Consider the following 16,849-nt stretch of genomic DNA (forward strand, 5'->3'; position numbering starts at 1 on the left):
TTTCCAGCAAAAGATGCCTACTCGGTCAATCGTATCGAAGAGGTCGATAAAGAATGATCGAATCCGGAAAGGGCGCTCGTTTCCAGTCTACTCAATCGCGTCAGAGTAGGATGTCTTGCTCAAGCCTGCCGAATACAGTGAGATCAGTCCCGAGTAGCGAGGGAAGGAAGAACAAGAGACTTGCGCGCGACTTCAGCTTTCACTCAACTCGCTCGGGAATCACGACCTCGCCTCATGTGGAACGGGACGAGACGGCGAGAAGATAGCGAGGACGAAGGCGACGCGAGCTACCGCGAAGGTCCAGGGCAACAGCGTGCACGGGTGTCGTCCGGTCCTTCCGAGTTATCACATTACGTTCGTCCTTGCTGCCGGTGCCGTCTCCTCTCGAAAGGCTGACCTTGGTTGGTTTCGTCATGTAGGATATCTACGCGCTGCCGAGCTTCGTTCCACCCCTTCCGGTCCTTCACTCGCCAACGAGTCACTTTCAATCAGTCTCCTTGTTCGTCGTGAACCGTTCGGCAGGACTTTCGGGACTCGGGATCCGGATAGGACTTGCGCCCTCGCCCGATCCTCCTCACGCACTGCATCCGATCACCGATCCAGGGTTCTGCCTCGCGCGCGAACAAGGCGCTTACGATCCGAACAAAGCGATCCTGCTCGGCTGGGTCGAGGAGGAACGTCTGTACGACCTCGAGCGCTTCGTCAAGAGTTGCGAGGTACCCGTCGTGACAGAACCGCCACGAGGCGGCGAAATGCTCGAGTGGATCCTCAACGTCGGCAGGAAGCTTGAATGGGAAGGCATCCTCGCAAATGCCGACATTCTCCTGAGCGACGTTCTCGAGAGACGGTGACCTAGACGAGTGAGGCATACTCTCTCGGACGGCCGCGATAGCCAATTCGGAACTGACGCTCGATGGGTGGAAACAGGCCATCTTTTTTCTTTGTTGTATATACCTACGTCGCAAGATTGCAAGACATTCGTTATGCAAAAGTACCTTTCGTCGACGGAATTCGGCTACGACGAGCACGAGCATTGGAATCCGAGCATCTCTTTCGATCCGACTCCCGACAGCCTCCTCCGTTCCATCTCCTCTGCAGTAAGGCAAGCTCCGGCGGATTCGTCCTCGTCAATTTGTTGCTCGCCATACGCCTCGAATGGGTACTGCGACATGTCGAGCACCCGATTGAGCTGTTCGACGCCTTCCACCTCGCCGCCGTCCCCGAGTTTCTGGATCGTCTCCTCGAGCACCCACTGGCGCAGCGCGAACCGCGGGTTGTGCGCATTCATGCGAGCGCGCCGGGACGAAGCTGCATCGGGACCTTCGGTTGCGAGACGCTCCTCGTATGTCTTGAAAAAGCGCGTCCAGTCTGCTCGATCGCTAGTCGAAGCTCGGGATGCGGTCGGTGCGGTCAAATCCGATTTGAGCAAGGTGTCGAGGAGCCGATCGAACGAGGGCGCTTTGACCGACGTGAATTGAGACAAGATCCTGAACGAATTGGTAAAGTCCAACTCGTCCTTCTCCATGAGATCCAACAGGGTGGAGAAGAGTCGAAAATCGCTGGCTTGTTCCGTCGTGAGTCCGAGTTTGAGCCTCATCAGTCTCGAATACTCCGTCTTGAAGTGCTCGACGAATTCGTCTTTGACCGTTGCGACATGCTGTTTGCCGACCTTGGTCCACTGTTCGAGGTTGACGTCTTCCGAGTCCTCGTCACCGGTCCATCCGTGCTCGGCTTCGACGAACCCACTGTTCCCCTTGGCCTCCTGGGCCAATTCGACTTCTTTGCCGATCAGTGGAGCGAGCGCATCTCCGAGCTTGTCGATCGCGTAAACTCCCATCGTCGGCTGTATCGACACGGAAACGCATACGTCAGCTTGTCGTGGCCAACACGAGACGTGCTACGAATGCCGAAACGACCTACTTGTTTGTTGAAGGCGTACCTTCCGAGGTCATCGCTGTGGTTACAGATGTGACCCGAATCAAACACATCCATGAACGCGTACGGCCCAAAATCAATGGTCGCGCCGTTCAACGCAAAGTTGTCTGAAGAAGGTTGCGAAGTCAGCTCGGCCAACGATTGTCTCGTACGCGTGAAGAATGTAGCTTGCCGGTATTCATGACTCCGTGGCAGAATCTGAGAGCGAAGGAAAGTTGGAACGAGAATTAGCAGCTGAGTCCGCACGCATGGGAAGAGCGGGTAAGAAACGCAAGACTCGCCCGTACGCCTGCCATCCTGCAATCATAAGGGCTGTCCGTCTCGATACTTCCCTGACGACACTCAACGCCATGCTCCGATCGGGCCCCTCGCCCGAAGGGGATTCGAATCCAAAGACTTGACGACCGGTGTAGGACGACAGCTTGCGCAATGTCTCCCATTCTTGCCGCATCCAAGGCAGCTCGAAGCTCTACCAGCAGGGAACAGCCATGTCAGTCTAGACTTGGCGGGCACGGGCATGGAATTGGGAAGACGGAAACTGCAATCAACGTACACCGATGCGAAGCCAACTTCCGGACACTCTCGTCACGATCGCGGCGGTCTCGACCCGTTCCCGCAAGACGTGTAGTTTTGGTAAATGCACGAGTGCGAGCGCTCTCGAAGTCGGAATGCGCAACGCCGCGACCGCTTCGGCCCCGAGGTATTCCCTGACACTACTGCGCAGGACAGCGAGGCCATCGGCGAACCGAGAATACGGTGTACGACCTGCTCCTTTGAGTTGAAGCTCGATCGCTCTGAACCCGGTCGAAGCGGCAACCTCGGCAGTCGGTGGAGTCGACACTGGAGAAGCCTCTGCGTCAGTGGTCGAGCGCGTCTCAAGAAAAGCTGCAGATCTGCTCACGAATCGAGATGGCTCGCCCATCTCCGAGCTGTCCGGCAAAATTTCCAAACTGGTGACCAGCGTATGCTTGAGCCCACGGAGCGAATCCTTTCTCTCCCTCTGCATCTCCCGCACCACCTTGCCTCGCCAAGACGGTTTTGCCGGCAACCACGTCAATGAATTGCTGCCTCACTTTGCGTTCCTGTTCGGTCCCTTGGTCGTCCCCAACATCAAGTTGGGGCAGCCATTCGTTTAGGAGTTTCTTAGAGATGGACAAAAGTTTCGCCTCAGGGAACGTCGACGCTTCTCTCTTGCCACATGTGTAGGCAGTCTTGTGACTCGAATCTTCAGGAGCAGGATCGAGAGCGGCGTCGTGGACTGGGTTCGAAGGGTCGACTTCAAATTGGCGCAATTGTCGCTCAATGTCGCTCGCTTTCCGCGGTCCAGAAGGTTCGACTCCCGGTTCGTCCAAGTCGTAAGGGAACTGAAGAGGGACTGTCATGCAATATTTCCCGGTCAGCGAGAACGTCCCGAGGGAGACTGTCAACAGAACTGCAAGTGAACAGCGTACGAGGGGATGTGTAAGTGAAGGTTCCACCCATTCGGACTTGTCTGCTCCGCCTCAACATGCTCGGAGGGACAGGGTCACCAATCTTGAGCGCAACAGGTCCATTCTCGGCAAGATTCTCGGGAGGGTCGTACGACGAAAGTTGTAGGAGCGAGTCGGGAGTCGGTAGCAAGGGATCCGGGGGCAAATGGTAGATCGGAGCCAAGGGCGAGATTGGTGCCGAGAGAAGAGTCGTCTTCTGCCGTGGAGTGGAGGCACTTGTCGTCATGGCCATGGTGCGAACTGCAGCTCGGCGCGGTACAGCAAGAGCTAGTCTGAGAGCCACGGTGAATAGGATAGATATGCGCACTGCACAAAGACGCGATCGGCGAGAAGACGGCAAGAATTAATGCCGAGATTGAGTTATTCGAGATTCGGACAGCTGACAAATTTCAAGGCGTCAAAGCGTCACTCACTGCTGATCGCGAGCGGTTTCAACTTGTCTGCGGGAATGATGACGATAGTGATTACAGCGAGACAAGGTCTCCAAAGTAGTAACATTCTAGTAGGACGACCGCACTCGCGACAGTCTGTAGGATCAGCAATACGGGCACGTTGAACGCCGCGAACGACTTTTGTGACACTTTGATCCCTTTCTGCCGCAGGATTGTCGTCCACAACAACCCTGCGAGCGAAGCCGAGATTGTCCAACTGAACGCGCCGAGGTTTGACGATAATGCGAGCGAATACACCGCGCCGCGGAGGATCAACGGATCGGCGACGACGTGCGGCGCTTGAGTGAACGAGGGCGAGCGCAGGATCTCGACAAAGAGGATCGTCGCGCCAATGTTCGTGCCGACGAGAGGGCACAGCACGAACGCGACAAAGTAGCTGTATGGAAACAGGGTAAGCCGCCGCTCTGCGCGCTTGAAACAACGGGAGAGGCCAAGGAAGAGGATTCTCACCCGACGAAGAAGACGGTCGCGGCAGGATTGATGCAGATCTTTGCCAACCATCCAGCAAACACTCCAGTCCAGCCAAGAGTCGTCAGGCCTCGACTCAAGACAAACACTCCACCCGCAAACACCAGAAGCGAGAGCGGAAGCCGGGAGATCGTCGAAGTCGTGGTCGGGAACCGTTTGCAGATCTTGTCGACGAGGTAGGGGAGAGACACTCTTCGGCTTGGTGTCACCTCGGGCGTCGTCACCGGCTGAGTCGGCACTTCCATTTCGATCTCTTCTGTCTTCTTCACTCGGGGCTTCTTCCTTTCACTCCAGATATCCCGGAAGAAGGCGATCAATCCAGCCGGCATCGTGACCATCCATACTTCGACTTTGCCCCCCTTGACGAAACTCGTACCAACGAGGGTCCCGAGCGTGACGAGCAGAAGAGTCGTGTGAAAAATGGCTCCGTCCTTGTCGAGCAGCGCCGTTCGAGGATCGATATCAGGCGGAAGAAGCTGCTTAGGGATGTACCGAGGTCGAGAGGCGTTCGTGACCGACGGCTTGTTTGGCGAAGGAGGGCTGCGCAGCGTGAACAGTGCCAAGAGAAGCGGAAATGCAACGAGGGCAGAGATGACCGTCGGCAACAGCGTATAAGCGGTGAAGCCGGTTAAAAAGTTCAGGTCCCAGGCCTGTACAAGGCTAAATTCAGCAGCGTCCAATATAGCGTGGGCGGGAGAATGCAGCGCTCACGCCGGCGATGAGGATGTTGGTAGGATTACTCGATACGAGTGCAGCACTAGCAATGTTGGCCGCGATAAATTGACTCATGGTCCACGCTCGGGGTTCGGTGATACCGGTCGTTTTCGTGAAACTAAGCAACACGAGTTCAGATTCAGCTCTGGTTCTCGACGAGTGAGATGACGGACTCACTAGGACAAAAATGCTGTTCCCGAGAGTACAATTGGATCATTGCCGACAAGGACGCCAAAGAAGAACCAGAACCCGTACAAGACGGTCCAGAGTCTCAAACCGCTCGCCGTCTTGTCTGCGCCAGGCGGACTGTTTTTGGGAGTCTTGGCAGTCTTCTGCGAGATGAAGAACGCGAGCGCTCGGAGTCCGCCCGTCGAGTCGAGTGCGGTCGAGATGTAGGCGAGCGAGATGAAGAGGACGAGAACGTCGTAAGGTCGCGCACCACCATCTCCGACAATTCCTGCTCGCACGACAGATCCATCGATTGTAGTCGTTGCCAGCAAGACGATACAGCCGATCAGAGGAGCGGTGCGCAGGTCGAGAGGGATCGACAAGCGTCGGGTGTAGGGCTCGGTGGGTGACTGAGCCAGCGCAAGCCCAATTTTGGACTCTGAGCGAGCGAGTGGAGACGGCTGCTTCGGCGAGCCTGCAGTCGAATCGCGAGAGGGTGCTGCGTCGTCCTCTTTCGAACGATTTGATGATGTAGTTTGCGGCAAGTCTAACAGTCGGAGCGTAACGGCCGCCTGGAGTATCGGTCGGCTTAAGAATCGTGGCAGAGGTACTCGGACGCCGTGCAGGATCAATCCCACTGCTCCCCGAGTGTCATGTCAGTCAGGAACGTTCCATGTTGAAGCAAAGAACGACAGGACTTGCTCACGACGATGTACACTCCGAGGCCGAAGCCGCTGAAGCCATTCAGACCCGCGACCATATTGTACCGGGATGCGGCCTGCTCGCAATCGAACCAAGAGTCGAAGAAGGAGAATAGGTATCCTTGAGTGAGCGCTACGGCACAATTTGCGTCCCGGGCTAAATATTGCTCACGTGCGCCTCGCAATACTAATTGTCTCATTAATAGTACACATCGATTATTCGCTAGGCTCTCTGCTCGCCAGAACCGTACGCTTTCCAGTCTACAAGCTACAAATGCGTGACATCGCTTGGTGCAACGCGTAGATCCTTGTTGGCAGGACGGGAGACAATGCTCAGAGCGAGCACTGCGACATTTCGAGCGAACAAATGAATACTCCAAATGTGTGCACAGCGCGCGACGTCGGGGTTCGCGATGGACAGGAGGGGGCATCCGTGATGCATGAATCTAAACAGTCGTCCGACCGGGAGTCGGTGGAGGAAAGAGAAGATCAGGCCGTGTAATCGCGCCATGGTGTGTCGAGGATTGAGACATCTTTTGTGGCCAGGTTCAAGGTGAAGGCCTGGGGCGGCCGGGCCCGAGCGCATGTCGCTAGTGTTTGCTGGCACATGCATCAATGCTTGGCCGGACGTCCCTTGGTGAGCTCAATCACCATTTGTCAGCAGTCGGAATCAACATCGACGAGACTGATCAAAAGAACGTTACGCTGGTCAAAGCGAGTGCTCGAGTGTGAGGCGACGCGTGCAGCGACCGACCCGACGCGCGCGCGCGCGTCGCTCGCGGCTCGAAGTCGTCTGACTTGGTCTGACTTTGCCTCCGCCGAGCCACTCTCCGTCCTGCGCCCAGTTTCGATGCCTGGCAGAGCCTGCACCTCCCCCAACCAACAACAATAGGTGCATCGATCCGACTCATTCCGCTGAGGGTCTCGCCGAAGAACAACTTCCTTTGCCTCCGCGCCTCTTCCCGTTTCCGTCCAGCTTCCAAGTTCCCCTGCCATGTATTCGGGAGCCAGGGCAAACCGCGGAGACGATGTCCATCGCCGGTTTAAGCCACCCCGGCCTGCCCAGCCTGTCGCGTTCAGCGTACCGATATCTGGAGGCCGCAGCGAGTCCGACCGCACCTTTGACATCCGACCGTCGAGCCAATCGCACCAGCATCATGTCTACAATCAAGACAACGGATATCGAGGCAATGGTCGCTCGAATGTTTCGGGCCAGTACGGACGCGGTGGGAATCACAACTCGCATGGACGGAGTGAACGACCGCCAGAGCGATATGGCAACAGCAGTGGTACCAGTACTGGCCATTCCTGGGATAGGAACGGGCAAGAAGGATTCGCCCCGAGACCACAGGTCGCGAAGGCACAGGACGTCGGCAAGGCATACACCGCCGCACCGTACGATCCTCTCGAATCCGGTAGACCTGTCGAGGCCAGAACGGACGAGTTCAGAACTGGGGAGAGTCGCCAGGGTTTGCAAAACATCGCACGGGAGCGAGGGCGCGCCCTGGCGACCGGTTCGCTTGGCCGCCAAGATTTCAGCGCACGCTCACCCGGGCGCGAAGACCTCAAAGCCGAACAGGAAGCGTTTGCGGCAACGAATAGACGTGCGCGGGAAGAGCGACAGAAGCGAAAGATGTTTTCTACGAGCTCGAGCGCATCCGGATCGACCCTGACTCCTCATTCGACAAACATCGATTCATCTCCCCTCAAAGTTACGGACAAGTACGACAACGAGCCTCAAGCTCCCCTCTCCAGCTTGAACGACAAGCTCTCCAGCCTCATTTCAACGAAAGAAGGCAGGAAGAGCGATTCGGATCAAGGCAACGCTATCGACGCCACAGAAAGTGCTAGTGACGAGCGAGCTGAGCTACTGAAAGAGGCCCATCGCTTCATGGCTCAGCAGGACAAGGGGAAAGGAAAGGAGCGCGCGAAGGATAATGATGCAAGGTCCGCCGCTGTTTCCCCCGGATTCCATTATACCTCGACAAAGACTGAACGCCGAGCAATTGTACAGCAGCGTACTTTTCATGCCGAAGAAGAAGCCGTCTAGCAAACTGGGCAAGCTCAAAAAGGGAGGTTTCGATTCTCCTTCCCCCAAAAAATCAAAATCTTCCAAGCATGCAAATCCAAGGTTAGCCCAAAAGTTCCGATGTTGTTCTCGGGTTGGATTTACGAAAACCACCTGAACATGTCGAGTGCAGCAGAGAACTTCGAGGTCATTCCCCCTCGCTCGCGACTCAGTTCTCAAAGCAGCGAGATGACGACGAGGACGGCGACGAGATCGATGCTCTGATCAGAGCCGCGGAAGAGAAAGCTATCAAGGAGAAGACGCTCGACAACTCGGGCCTTAGCCACGACAGCGATACAGACGTTGATATGGCTGAAGAACAGGTGCGCGGGGCCGGCAACCCGATCAGTGCGGATGTATCGTTCGAGGACACAACTTTCACGAGCTCAGAACAGTCTAGTAAAGGCCGGAGTCGGAAAAGAAGCAGAGAGGCAACTCCAGAAGAGCTTTACCGCACTTACGGTCGGCGATGATTCCTCGTGTATTGACAGGATTTCGTCAGTTGATGCTGTTTTTTCTTTTGATTCCACAGACGAGGAGCTCGACCCTTCGAGATTGTGCCCCTTCTGTGACCAAATCCTACCGCCTGTGCCCACTACGCGTCTCGTTTCGCTCAAGAACTACCTCCTCGCTCGTCCTCATATCGAAGATCGTATCTCGGCTCGAAATCCGCAAGCTAGATACCTGCCAATCATCGAGATTGCAAGCTTCTGTCAACTGCACAAGGTTGAGAAAACGGTGATACCCGAGGGCATGGCGAAAGGCTACCCTATGGAGATCGATTGGGCTGCTCTTCCTGCGTATGTCACTTCTAACAGCCTTCGCGCAACGTGATCGACACATTGACCTGTCAGGTTCTACACAGACGAATCGAGACTCTATGCGCACCACACCTATCTGCGGTCGTACGCGGAGATTCGGAGAGCAGATTCCTGGAACAAGCGAGAAGAGACTGGGAGGCGAACGGCGGCTTCCGAAGATCCAATGTCACGGCGGAATGGGACTCGTTCCAAAGCGAAGAGCCTGGATAGTAAGTCTGATTGCACAACTTATTCTCGTCCTCGCTAATCTGTCTTTACGGATGTTTCAGCTACGGACTCCGCGGACTCGAGTGCATCCATGCTACGCTGCGACAGCTCTTCACGCTTGACAACCCCATCCTGGACGACGACGCTATCGCTCCCCTGTCTTCGGATTTTTACCTGCGACGTGTCCTCATTCCGGAGACCGCCCTCTGCCTGATTCGAGACGATCTCAAATTGGACGACACGCCAGAGAATGCAGATATCGCGGCGAACGTGCTGCGAGAGTCTCGAGCCTTCGGCAAAGCTGCCCATGGCATTATCGAAGACGTGCACAAGGAGCGAGCGCGAGCCGACAAAGAAGAGCAAGCGAACACCAGGACATCGCAAGAGCAAGACGGCGAAGTCGAAATTGTCGGAATCGAGGACCGAGGGACAGAGCCCCTCGCGTCGGCCCCGAATTATCGACAACCGAAAGCCCTCCAACCAAAAGCACTCAATGTTCTCGCCCCAATCTTTGACAAGCCTCCGGTACCGAAAGCGAGATCCGGCTCACTCGATCTCAACGAACTCGCCGAGATCGAGGAGGCCAAAGCCAAATCCGAGACCAAATCGAAGCCGAAACCGAAAAGCAGAACATCCATCGCTTCGACCTCGGTTGCCGAACAGCCTTCTGTCAAAGCTCTCTTCGCACGACAAGCCGCCAAGGAACCTGAAGTCGTTCCGAAGAACGTGAACAAAGGATCATCGAACGAATGTTCAGTTGTTCTCGATTCGTCTGACATCGAGATCGAGCCGGAAAACGCATCACCAGAACGCAACCAGAAGAAACGTCGGCATTCGTCTCCCGAGAAAAAGAAACGGCCCAATTCTGCGTTCGAACCTGTCAAGAAACGTCGAGCTTCTTCGCCTCTTTCTCTCCTCTCGCCAGTCAAGAAACGTCGCGAGTCTCCACCCCCAAGCTCGCCAGCGGGGAATCCCCTGTTCAAGAAGAGACGCAGCAAATTCGCACCTGACCGAGCGTCTCCCGCTCGAGTCGAAGCCGATTCAGTTCAGAGTCGGGCAGAACTTGCGAAAAAGCTAAATGACAGTTCTGATCTTGAAGAAGACATCGAAGTGGATTTCCGACATAAAAAACCGAAAAAGACTCCAAGCGGCAAGCCCGACAAGAAACAGAAATCGAATGAGAAAACGACGAAGAAGAAGAAGAAAGTGCAAGACGATTCGAAGGGGAAGGGACAGGGAAAAGGAAGCACAAAGGTGAATCGCAATCGACAGGCGGTCGATTCAAGTGACAGCGATTAATCGCTTTCGGAGCTTCTCGTTCCGTGTCAGCGGTGTTTTTTGCAACACGATCGGTTGATGTTCTTGGAACCCTTGATCCTGTCCTCACTTCGACAGAGATAAACGATAATTGCGAAGAGAAGTCTACAACAGCAACTGAGAGAACAAAACGAGAGAGAGAGAATCGAGGACGGGAACTGATTTTATTTTAACTTATTTTAACCTGCCCTCGCGATCAACGAGAAACAATGAGATTCGAGGTCTTGCCATCCTCCACCGACTCTCGCCAACACCTTGCGCTCTCCCTTCTTCGCTCGAGGACCGACTCGATCAACGAGTTTGAGCAACACGGCTTTCCGCTGGTCCTGCAGCGGCGAGAGGCTAAACACGTACCGAGCGCTGAACAGCTCAACTTGAGCTGCTTGCGCTCGAGTCAATGCTGGTTCAACTCGTTCGACGTAGAGAGCGAGAGGGAGCGAGTTGACAATGTCGGCAACGGCGAGATCGAGAGGATCGAGAGGGTTGGGACAGTATGCCGTGGCGGTCGAGTCCCCGTTCGGTAAAGGCGAGAGCGCTCCCGCTCGATCGTATGCGAGGGAGGACACAGGGCGGGCCATGCTCGCGCGTGGAGTGGTTTGCCCTCCAAGCTTGGGGTTCGTGGTTGAGGAGAGGCGAGACACAGGGCGCGGTCGCAAGCCAGGTTCTCGATGGGCGATTCGCGAAGACGAGGATGTAGCAGACGGAGCTGGAGAAACTGCACGTGGAGGACTGAGCCCTCCCACCGTCGGTAGAAGAGAAGCGGAAGATGAACGAGGAGGCCCGGTGGATCGACTCATCGAGTATCGCGATGGAGCTACAGGAGGTCGACTGCGATTTGCTGTCATGGCCGAATTTGTCGTTGACGGTGAAGAAGCCATCCTCTGCATGATACTCGTGTTGTCTGGTCCATCGTAATGAGAGTAAGGCGTCGTGCTGCGAGGTCGAATCACAGATGAGGGACGAGGGATCCGGCTCGGGGTCATCGGACGCTCTCGAATGGCTGAAGACGCATCGGAGAACGCTGGCGAGACCGGGCGAGCCCCGTTGTACGATCTCGAAAGAGACGAGTTCATCGACAAGCGAGACGAGGCTCGAAGGCCCATTGACGAATTGCGACCATTCCGAGGAGTGCCTGCAACTGAAGGCCTGCCGTTTCCAAGCGCCGACTGCATTAGGACCTCGCGGTCGTCGTCGGTCCGCTTTGTCGAGGGATTCCATCGTGGCCGGTCGGCGAGTGAAGGTGTCGGCATCGGAGAAATGGCTCTGCGCGGTATCGGCCGTCCAGTGGCGCCTGCTGTCGGTGAGCCGACGCTTGCAGCCAGGGCCGACGCGCTGCGTCGCTGACTGAGTGGTGGGCGCGAATAAGGGGTCTGAGGTGCAGGTGAGGCAGGAGAAGCTATCCGCTTGTCGCTCTTGGGCGGGCGAGGCGGTGTCTGAGTGGGAGTTGTATCTCTTCGTGCCCTCGAAGTCGACGGAGAGGTCGAACTGCTGCTTGATGAAGCGAGCATAGCCGACGACGACGGAATCGAAGCTCCAAGTGAAGACTGTCGAAAGAAGCGATCGGGCCGAGTCGGGGTCGTCGAAGGACTGATCTTGTTTGCAAGTCTGCGAAGAGGGGAGATACGTCCTACAGGAGGCTCCCGTGGCGGCGTCAAGGTATTACCGAGGTCTGCTTGCCTCGATCTGTCCTTCTCCCGGTCCTGGTCCTCATCGGGTCCGGCAGCTTCCCTCAACGTGTCTTCGACGCCCTTCATCTCGGCCTCGACCCGGACGACCCGCTCCTGCAATTCTTTCCACCTCGATTTCATCTCTGCAAACCGCCGGAGGACCTCTCCATTCTTGGTGCTGCGGTCTGCAATCCCCTTGCCGAGGATCTTGAGGACGCGATCACATGCCGGCGAGTAGTACTTGACTTTTGCGTGCAGGCTCCGGTGAAGCGCAATGAAGGACGACAGGAGCGCCTGAATATCGCGAGGTGGTATGTTGTTCTTTGGCGAGTGTGACAGGGACGAAACGCTGCTGGTACTTGCGCTCGCGACGATAGGGCCAGAGTCGGAAGTCGCGGAGGAGCTCGACCTGCCCGTCCTGCGGCTGACATCCCAGGCAAACTGATGGGACTGAGTGAGGATCTTTTCGAGCGAGTTCATCATGTCCTCTGCCTGCTTGATGACCGAGTTGAAGACGACGAGCCACTTGTCCTCTTTCATTTCCTCGCCAAGCATCTGCATCCGTAGAGGAATATACAAGTTCAGCTTGAGAACACAATCATGATTGCTCTGAGAAAGTGAAGGACTTGCGTCGGCATCTGCCTGGACCGAGTTCCACTCGTCGAGCGTCGAGTTCCATTTCTCCCGCAGAAAATACACTTCGCCCGAATCGCTCCCTGCCGGAGCTGCGTCAAGTATTGGACCAATCTGGGTCTCGATGTCGGCGAACTCCTGAGGATTGAGTGTGAATGTCAGTCCTGACTGTGGCAACGGAACACGAGATTCGAGCGCACCTTGCCGACTTGCTCGAGACGAGCGTCGAGGTTCATGAGCGCTTTGTCCATTTCGCTGACTGCATTTAGCGAAGCAGACTCTGTTGCGCTCGTGCTGTTCGAAGCACGACTGGCCGAGCTCGTGTGCCGCAATTCCTGCAGGACAGACGAGTGAGTTCCTGTCCTGACTTCCGAGGCTTCACGAGCGAGAATGAGCGTATGTACCTGGATCTCGAAGATCAGGGTCGACACTTCTTGTATGGTCATTGACAGCTCTGTGATACCCGATGAGACTGCGAGAATCGCGAGCTCACTGTCGAAAGAAGGAAGCAGGAAACGAGGTCAGTTCCGTGGGGACACGCACTGCAGGCTGAAGGAGACACGACCCAACTCGAAAGAGGTAGCAGACTTGAGAGTCTGATGTGTCTCTGTCTGCTGCGACGCCATGTTGGCCAGACCGAGTGCACCGGGGGTAGGATGCGCTCCCCCTGACTTGTTGAGTGAACCCCTCTGATACCTCGTCCTGTCGGGCGACGATGTGCCGTTGTCCAAGTTCAGATCTCTCAGAGTCAATCCTCCCAGTGCAGATGTCAGAAACGAGGTTGGAGAGTCGGTCGGCGTCAGTGGCGGGCGCGGGGAATGGCGAGAACAAGGGGAAGGCGAGGCGTGCAGCGCTTTCGATGGGGTGTACGGCGGAGTCTTGTGGGTGAGCGTAGTACTAGGGGAACTGGACCTCGACGAGTACCTGCACAGAAAGACGCGTGTAGACCCGGGTCGAGACGAGCGCGATCAGGCGACGGTTGAATGATGATAAGCGACGAAAGATCGGGCCACTAGCCACTCACGAGGGTCTCCGTATAGCTCCGAGATCACGGTCCATACCTCCCAGAGAGCGCCACTGGGATGGCAGTGAGTCGGCCGTGAAGAGTGTCGGAATGGGCTTGCGGCTCCGCGCGCTCGCGCTCGGAGACTCTTCTCGCGCGACATCGAAATTCGAACACTGAAACTTGGCGTTATAAGGATACACAAACAATGCTACAGTCATCCAAAATCGATCTAGACCACCTTCGCCGTCCTCTTTGACCTAGGGGACACAAACGGCTGTAGAGTCACTTGCGCGCGGCCCTTGTTCGCAGGCTTGCAATTGACCCCTTTGCGTGTCACTCCGTGCTTGTCCTGCTTGTCCACCTCGACCTCCTTCATCTCTTCGATCATGGTTTTTTGTCTCGCTGCGGCTTCGTAAAGCGCCATCCATAGGAACGCCTGCTTTCTTCGCTCCATTGCTGTTCCCGCTCCTTGTGTCAATCCTTCCAATCCTTCTTCCGTACGCTTCAGGTACTGTGGCAATATCGCGATCGCTAGGTGATCCAAAGGACCGAGCCCGAGCAAGGACAGAATATACAGCCCACGCGCGTAGAGGTCGTCTTCGAATCGGTCCGCGCGCCTAGCGAGTTGCTCGGAGCGAGTCACCAGCGCAGACCGATCAATGGGAGAGCGCTCGATCGCGTAGAGGACCTGAGCGAGGTCGTCGTGAGGGTACTCTGCGCGCGCTTGGTCGAGCACTTGGATGCGTTCCTCCTTGTCCGACATCGATAGAGTAAAGTACAGCGAGAAGTAGGGCGAGATCCCCGTCACCGCCTCGAGTGAGTCCGGGCAAGAGTCGTCCTGCCTCCCACGATCGCGGGTCTTGAGGACCATGCGCAAGTGCCGTTTTGCGAGTTGCACCTTGACTTGTTCGCTCGCGATGTACGCGATCCTCGCGTGAACTTGAGGTTGATCGAACCTCAGGCTGTTCGAGCGCTCGAGGTGTAGCAAAGCTGAAGCGTTCTTGCCGGACAGATGCAGAATCTCCCCGAGGAACGCTTCGGCTCGGTATGATTCCGAGTCGAGTTCGATCGCCCGTTCAAGATGCTTCTTGACGATCCTGATTGGTGTCTCTTTGATCCGATACAACGCCTTGGCGAGCCATTCGTGAGCCCATGCGAGCGTTTCGTCCCGCTTGAGTGCCATCTTGAGCGCTTTGACCGCGCCTTGATCATCCCGCATCCGGTATTTTGTTTTGCCCAACCTCGCTCGCGGTTCCGCTCGAGTCCGGTCCGCACGAATTGATCTTTCGAACGCCTTCGCGGCCTTGTCGAACAGGGCAAGGTCATCACCTGCTTGTCGCGCTGCGCGGTAGTGCGTGCGTCCGAGCCATTCCGCTGCACGAGCTTTGTCGTCGGGCGCACATGCGAGATCGAGGATTGAGGCGAATGCGGCAGTGGCAGCGTCGAGGCGGTGGGCATTATAGTGTTCGATTCCGCTCGAGAGGCATTCACGCGCCGCGAGGATACCATCACCGTTCATTTCGATGAGTGGAGACTGCGCACGAGACTTGTCGTCCGCCGACTCGCGTTCCTTGCTCGGGGTACCGCGAAGAAGAAGATGCATCGACATGGGTACGGCCGTCAAGACGGTGATGAAAAGTGCATAGATCGGCAGCGCGAACGTGTCGGCCACAGGAAGCGGAGTCGCGAAAGGACTGTACACCCTGGTCGAATTGTCATGGGGTGCAGGGACAAATCGGGTCGAAGGCGTTGGACGAAGCGAGCGAGACAGGTCGCGTTGGCGATGGAGCGAGTAGGCGAGGGCAACGGATAGCGAAAGAGACAAGAGCTTCCATGCATAGTTGCGAGACGGTTTAGCGATGGGTGCAGAGCTGAGGGGAGGAACAGTCCGTGTGAGTCGCTAGCGTGCTAGGGTGAGATAGGGTGTGAACAACGCACGGCTCGCTCATTTTCACCTCGTCGTTATTGGCCGGGATGTTCTCGTCTATGTCCTGGTCCGATCTCGTCTCGCTCGGAGGAGCATCGTTGACCTCGAATGAGAGCTCGCGCTCCGAGGGCAGAGGATCTTCAAGCTCGATCGGGCCCTCGGCGAAGTCTTGCGTCGAACTGGTCGAGTGGCCGAATCGAGTCTGTCGGGTTGCCTCGATGATCGAGGACAGTGCATCATCGGTTTCAAGCTGGCGGAAGACGCATCGTGTCAGCATGAAAGGATGTTTGTGCAGGCGAGAAGAGCGGAAACGCAACGACTGAAGTTCCGTCGCCTCTCGCGAATCGCATCGTGTCTTCCAACCATTTTGTAAAATCGCTCTGGCTCCTCGTCACACTGCGATCGAGGCCTTCAGCCTCTTGACTGCTTGTCACGCGCAAGAGCGAAGTGTTCTGCGGGTAGTCGCCATCGGGGTCTTCCAGCTTGATGCAAATCGGTTCCTCCTCCTCCGACTCCTCTCTCTTGACCATTATTCCGTGGCTGTGCTGAGGGGCGGTGATCTGCGGCTCGTGCACCTCTGGAAAGCGAAGGGATTCCTGTACCGCGTCCGCCAATGAAGAATCGCTGGAAACCTCTTCTTCGAGGTTGACCCAGCTCGTTCTCCCGGCCTCGCTCGCGCTCCCCTCCTGTCGGTCCCTCCGGTCGACACTCTCGACGATACTTCGAGTAGCGTGACCTTCGGTCTCGGTCGTTCCTGTCGCTCCGGTGCCCCTCGTTTGCGCGCTGTTCAAGTCCGTCTCGTCGACGTGAGGCTGCTCTGACGCAAAAAGTCGCTTTGACGAAGTTGGCAAGGACGAAGCGGCCGATAGGGCTTCGAGGAACGACGACAACGAGGCAGTGTCTGCGCCTGGGCTGGGAGTCGCGAGCGGTGGAGAGGTCGTCATTGACTTTGATCCGAGCTATCGAGGGCGATGCCGAGAGGCGGCTAGAGACAATGTGTGAATCGAACGATGTGGAGATAAGAGTGGGAACAGGCGAATCTTTGGCGAGGTCCGCAGGAAGGGGAAGGAGGCGGGTATCCGACCGTTGGTACGTTCCCAGAGATGAGAAGTGAGACCTCGCAGAATAAGTCGATATGTCAACCGCCACTAGCTCGTAAGTCTCGGCACGCAGCGTCGAGGCGCCGCGACGAGAGGTGGCTGGCTTGAAGACAACGAGCCGAAAGTGGGGGTCGACTAGCTGTGCAGACGTTCCGTACTGTAGTACGATAGCAGC

At 56.5% G+C, this 16,849-nt stretch overlaps 5 protein-coding genes across 5 annotated transcripts; 2 read left to right on the forward strand and 3 right to left on the reverse strand.

Moving 5' to 3' along the window:
• Positions 1 to 234: 234 nt before the first annotated feature.
• JCM15063_000372 (uncharacterized protein) lies at positions 235 to 851 on the forward strand (the record flags this gene model as incomplete). The annotated part of the gene is made up of 2 exons (XM_076676490.1): positions 235 to 354; positions 420 to 851. The coding sequence occupies 2 exons, from the start codon at positions 235 to 237 to the stop codon at positions 849 to 851; spliced, it is 552 nt and encodes a 183-aa protein (XP_076536471.1).
• Positions 852 to 1,015: 164 nt separating this feature from the next.
• FMP40 (Fmp40p) lies at positions 1,016 to 3,657 on the reverse strand (the record flags this gene model as incomplete). Its single annotated transcript, XM_076676491.1, has 7 exons — positions 1,016 to 1,843; positions 1,921 to 2,042; positions 2,108 to 2,133; positions 2,217 to 2,404; positions 2,489 to 2,775; positions 2,837 to 3,310; positions 3,387 to 3,657. The coding sequence occupies 7 exons, from the start codon at positions 3,655 to 3,657 to the stop codon at positions 1,016 to 1,018; spliced, it is 2,196 nt and encodes a 731-aa protein (XP_076536472.1).
• A 232-nt stretch (positions 3,658 to 3,889) lies between these two features.
• Positions 3,890 to 5,987, reverse strand: JCM15063_000374 (uncharacterized protein; the record flags this gene model as incomplete). The annotated part of the gene is made up of 5 exons (XM_076676492.1): positions 3,890 to 4,253; positions 4,328 to 4,995; positions 5,057 to 5,177; positions 5,237 to 5,864; positions 5,921 to 5,987. 5 exons carry the CDS (start codon positions 5,985 to 5,987, stop codon positions 3,890 to 3,892), a joined length of 1,848 nt encoding a protein of 615 aa, XP_076536473.1.
• A 935-nt stretch (positions 5,988 to 6,922) lies between these two features.
• On the forward strand, positions 6,923 to 10,323 carry JCM15063_000375 (uncharacterized protein; the record flags this gene model as incomplete). The annotated part of the gene is made up of 6 exons (XM_076676493.1): positions 6,923 to 7,875; positions 7,943 to 8,059; positions 8,130 to 8,344; positions 8,529 to 8,796; positions 8,862 to 9,026; positions 9,087 to 10,323. 6 exons carry the CDS (start codon positions 6,923 to 6,925, stop codon positions 10,321 to 10,323), a joined length of 2,955 nt encoding a protein of 984 aa, XP_076536474.1.
• Positions 10,324 to 10,520: 197 nt separating this feature from the next.
• Positions 10,521 to 16,518, reverse strand: JCM15063_000376 (uncharacterized protein; the record flags this gene model as incomplete). The annotated part of the gene is made up of 9 exons (XM_076676494.1): positions 10,521 to 12,563; positions 12,639 to 12,779; positions 12,842 to 12,976; positions 13,046 to 13,133; positions 13,185 to 13,565; positions 13,666 to 13,904; positions 13,970 to 15,518; positions 15,586 to 15,824; positions 15,892 to 16,518. The coding sequence occupies 9 exons, from the start codon at positions 16,516 to 16,518 to the stop codon at positions 10,521 to 10,523; spliced, it is 5,442 nt and encodes a 1,813-aa protein (XP_076536475.1).
• Positions 16,519 to 16,849: the final 331 nt, after the last annotated feature.

Source organism: Sporobolomyces koalae (genome assembly GCF_050403365.1).
Source record: "Sporobolomyces koalae JCM15063 DNA, S_koalae_JCM15063T_v1_ctg4, whole genome shotgun sequence".
Lineage (NCBI taxonomy): Eukaryota > Fungi > Basidiomycota > Microbotryomycetes > Sporidiobolales > Sporidiobolaceae > Sporobolomyces > Sporobolomyces koalae.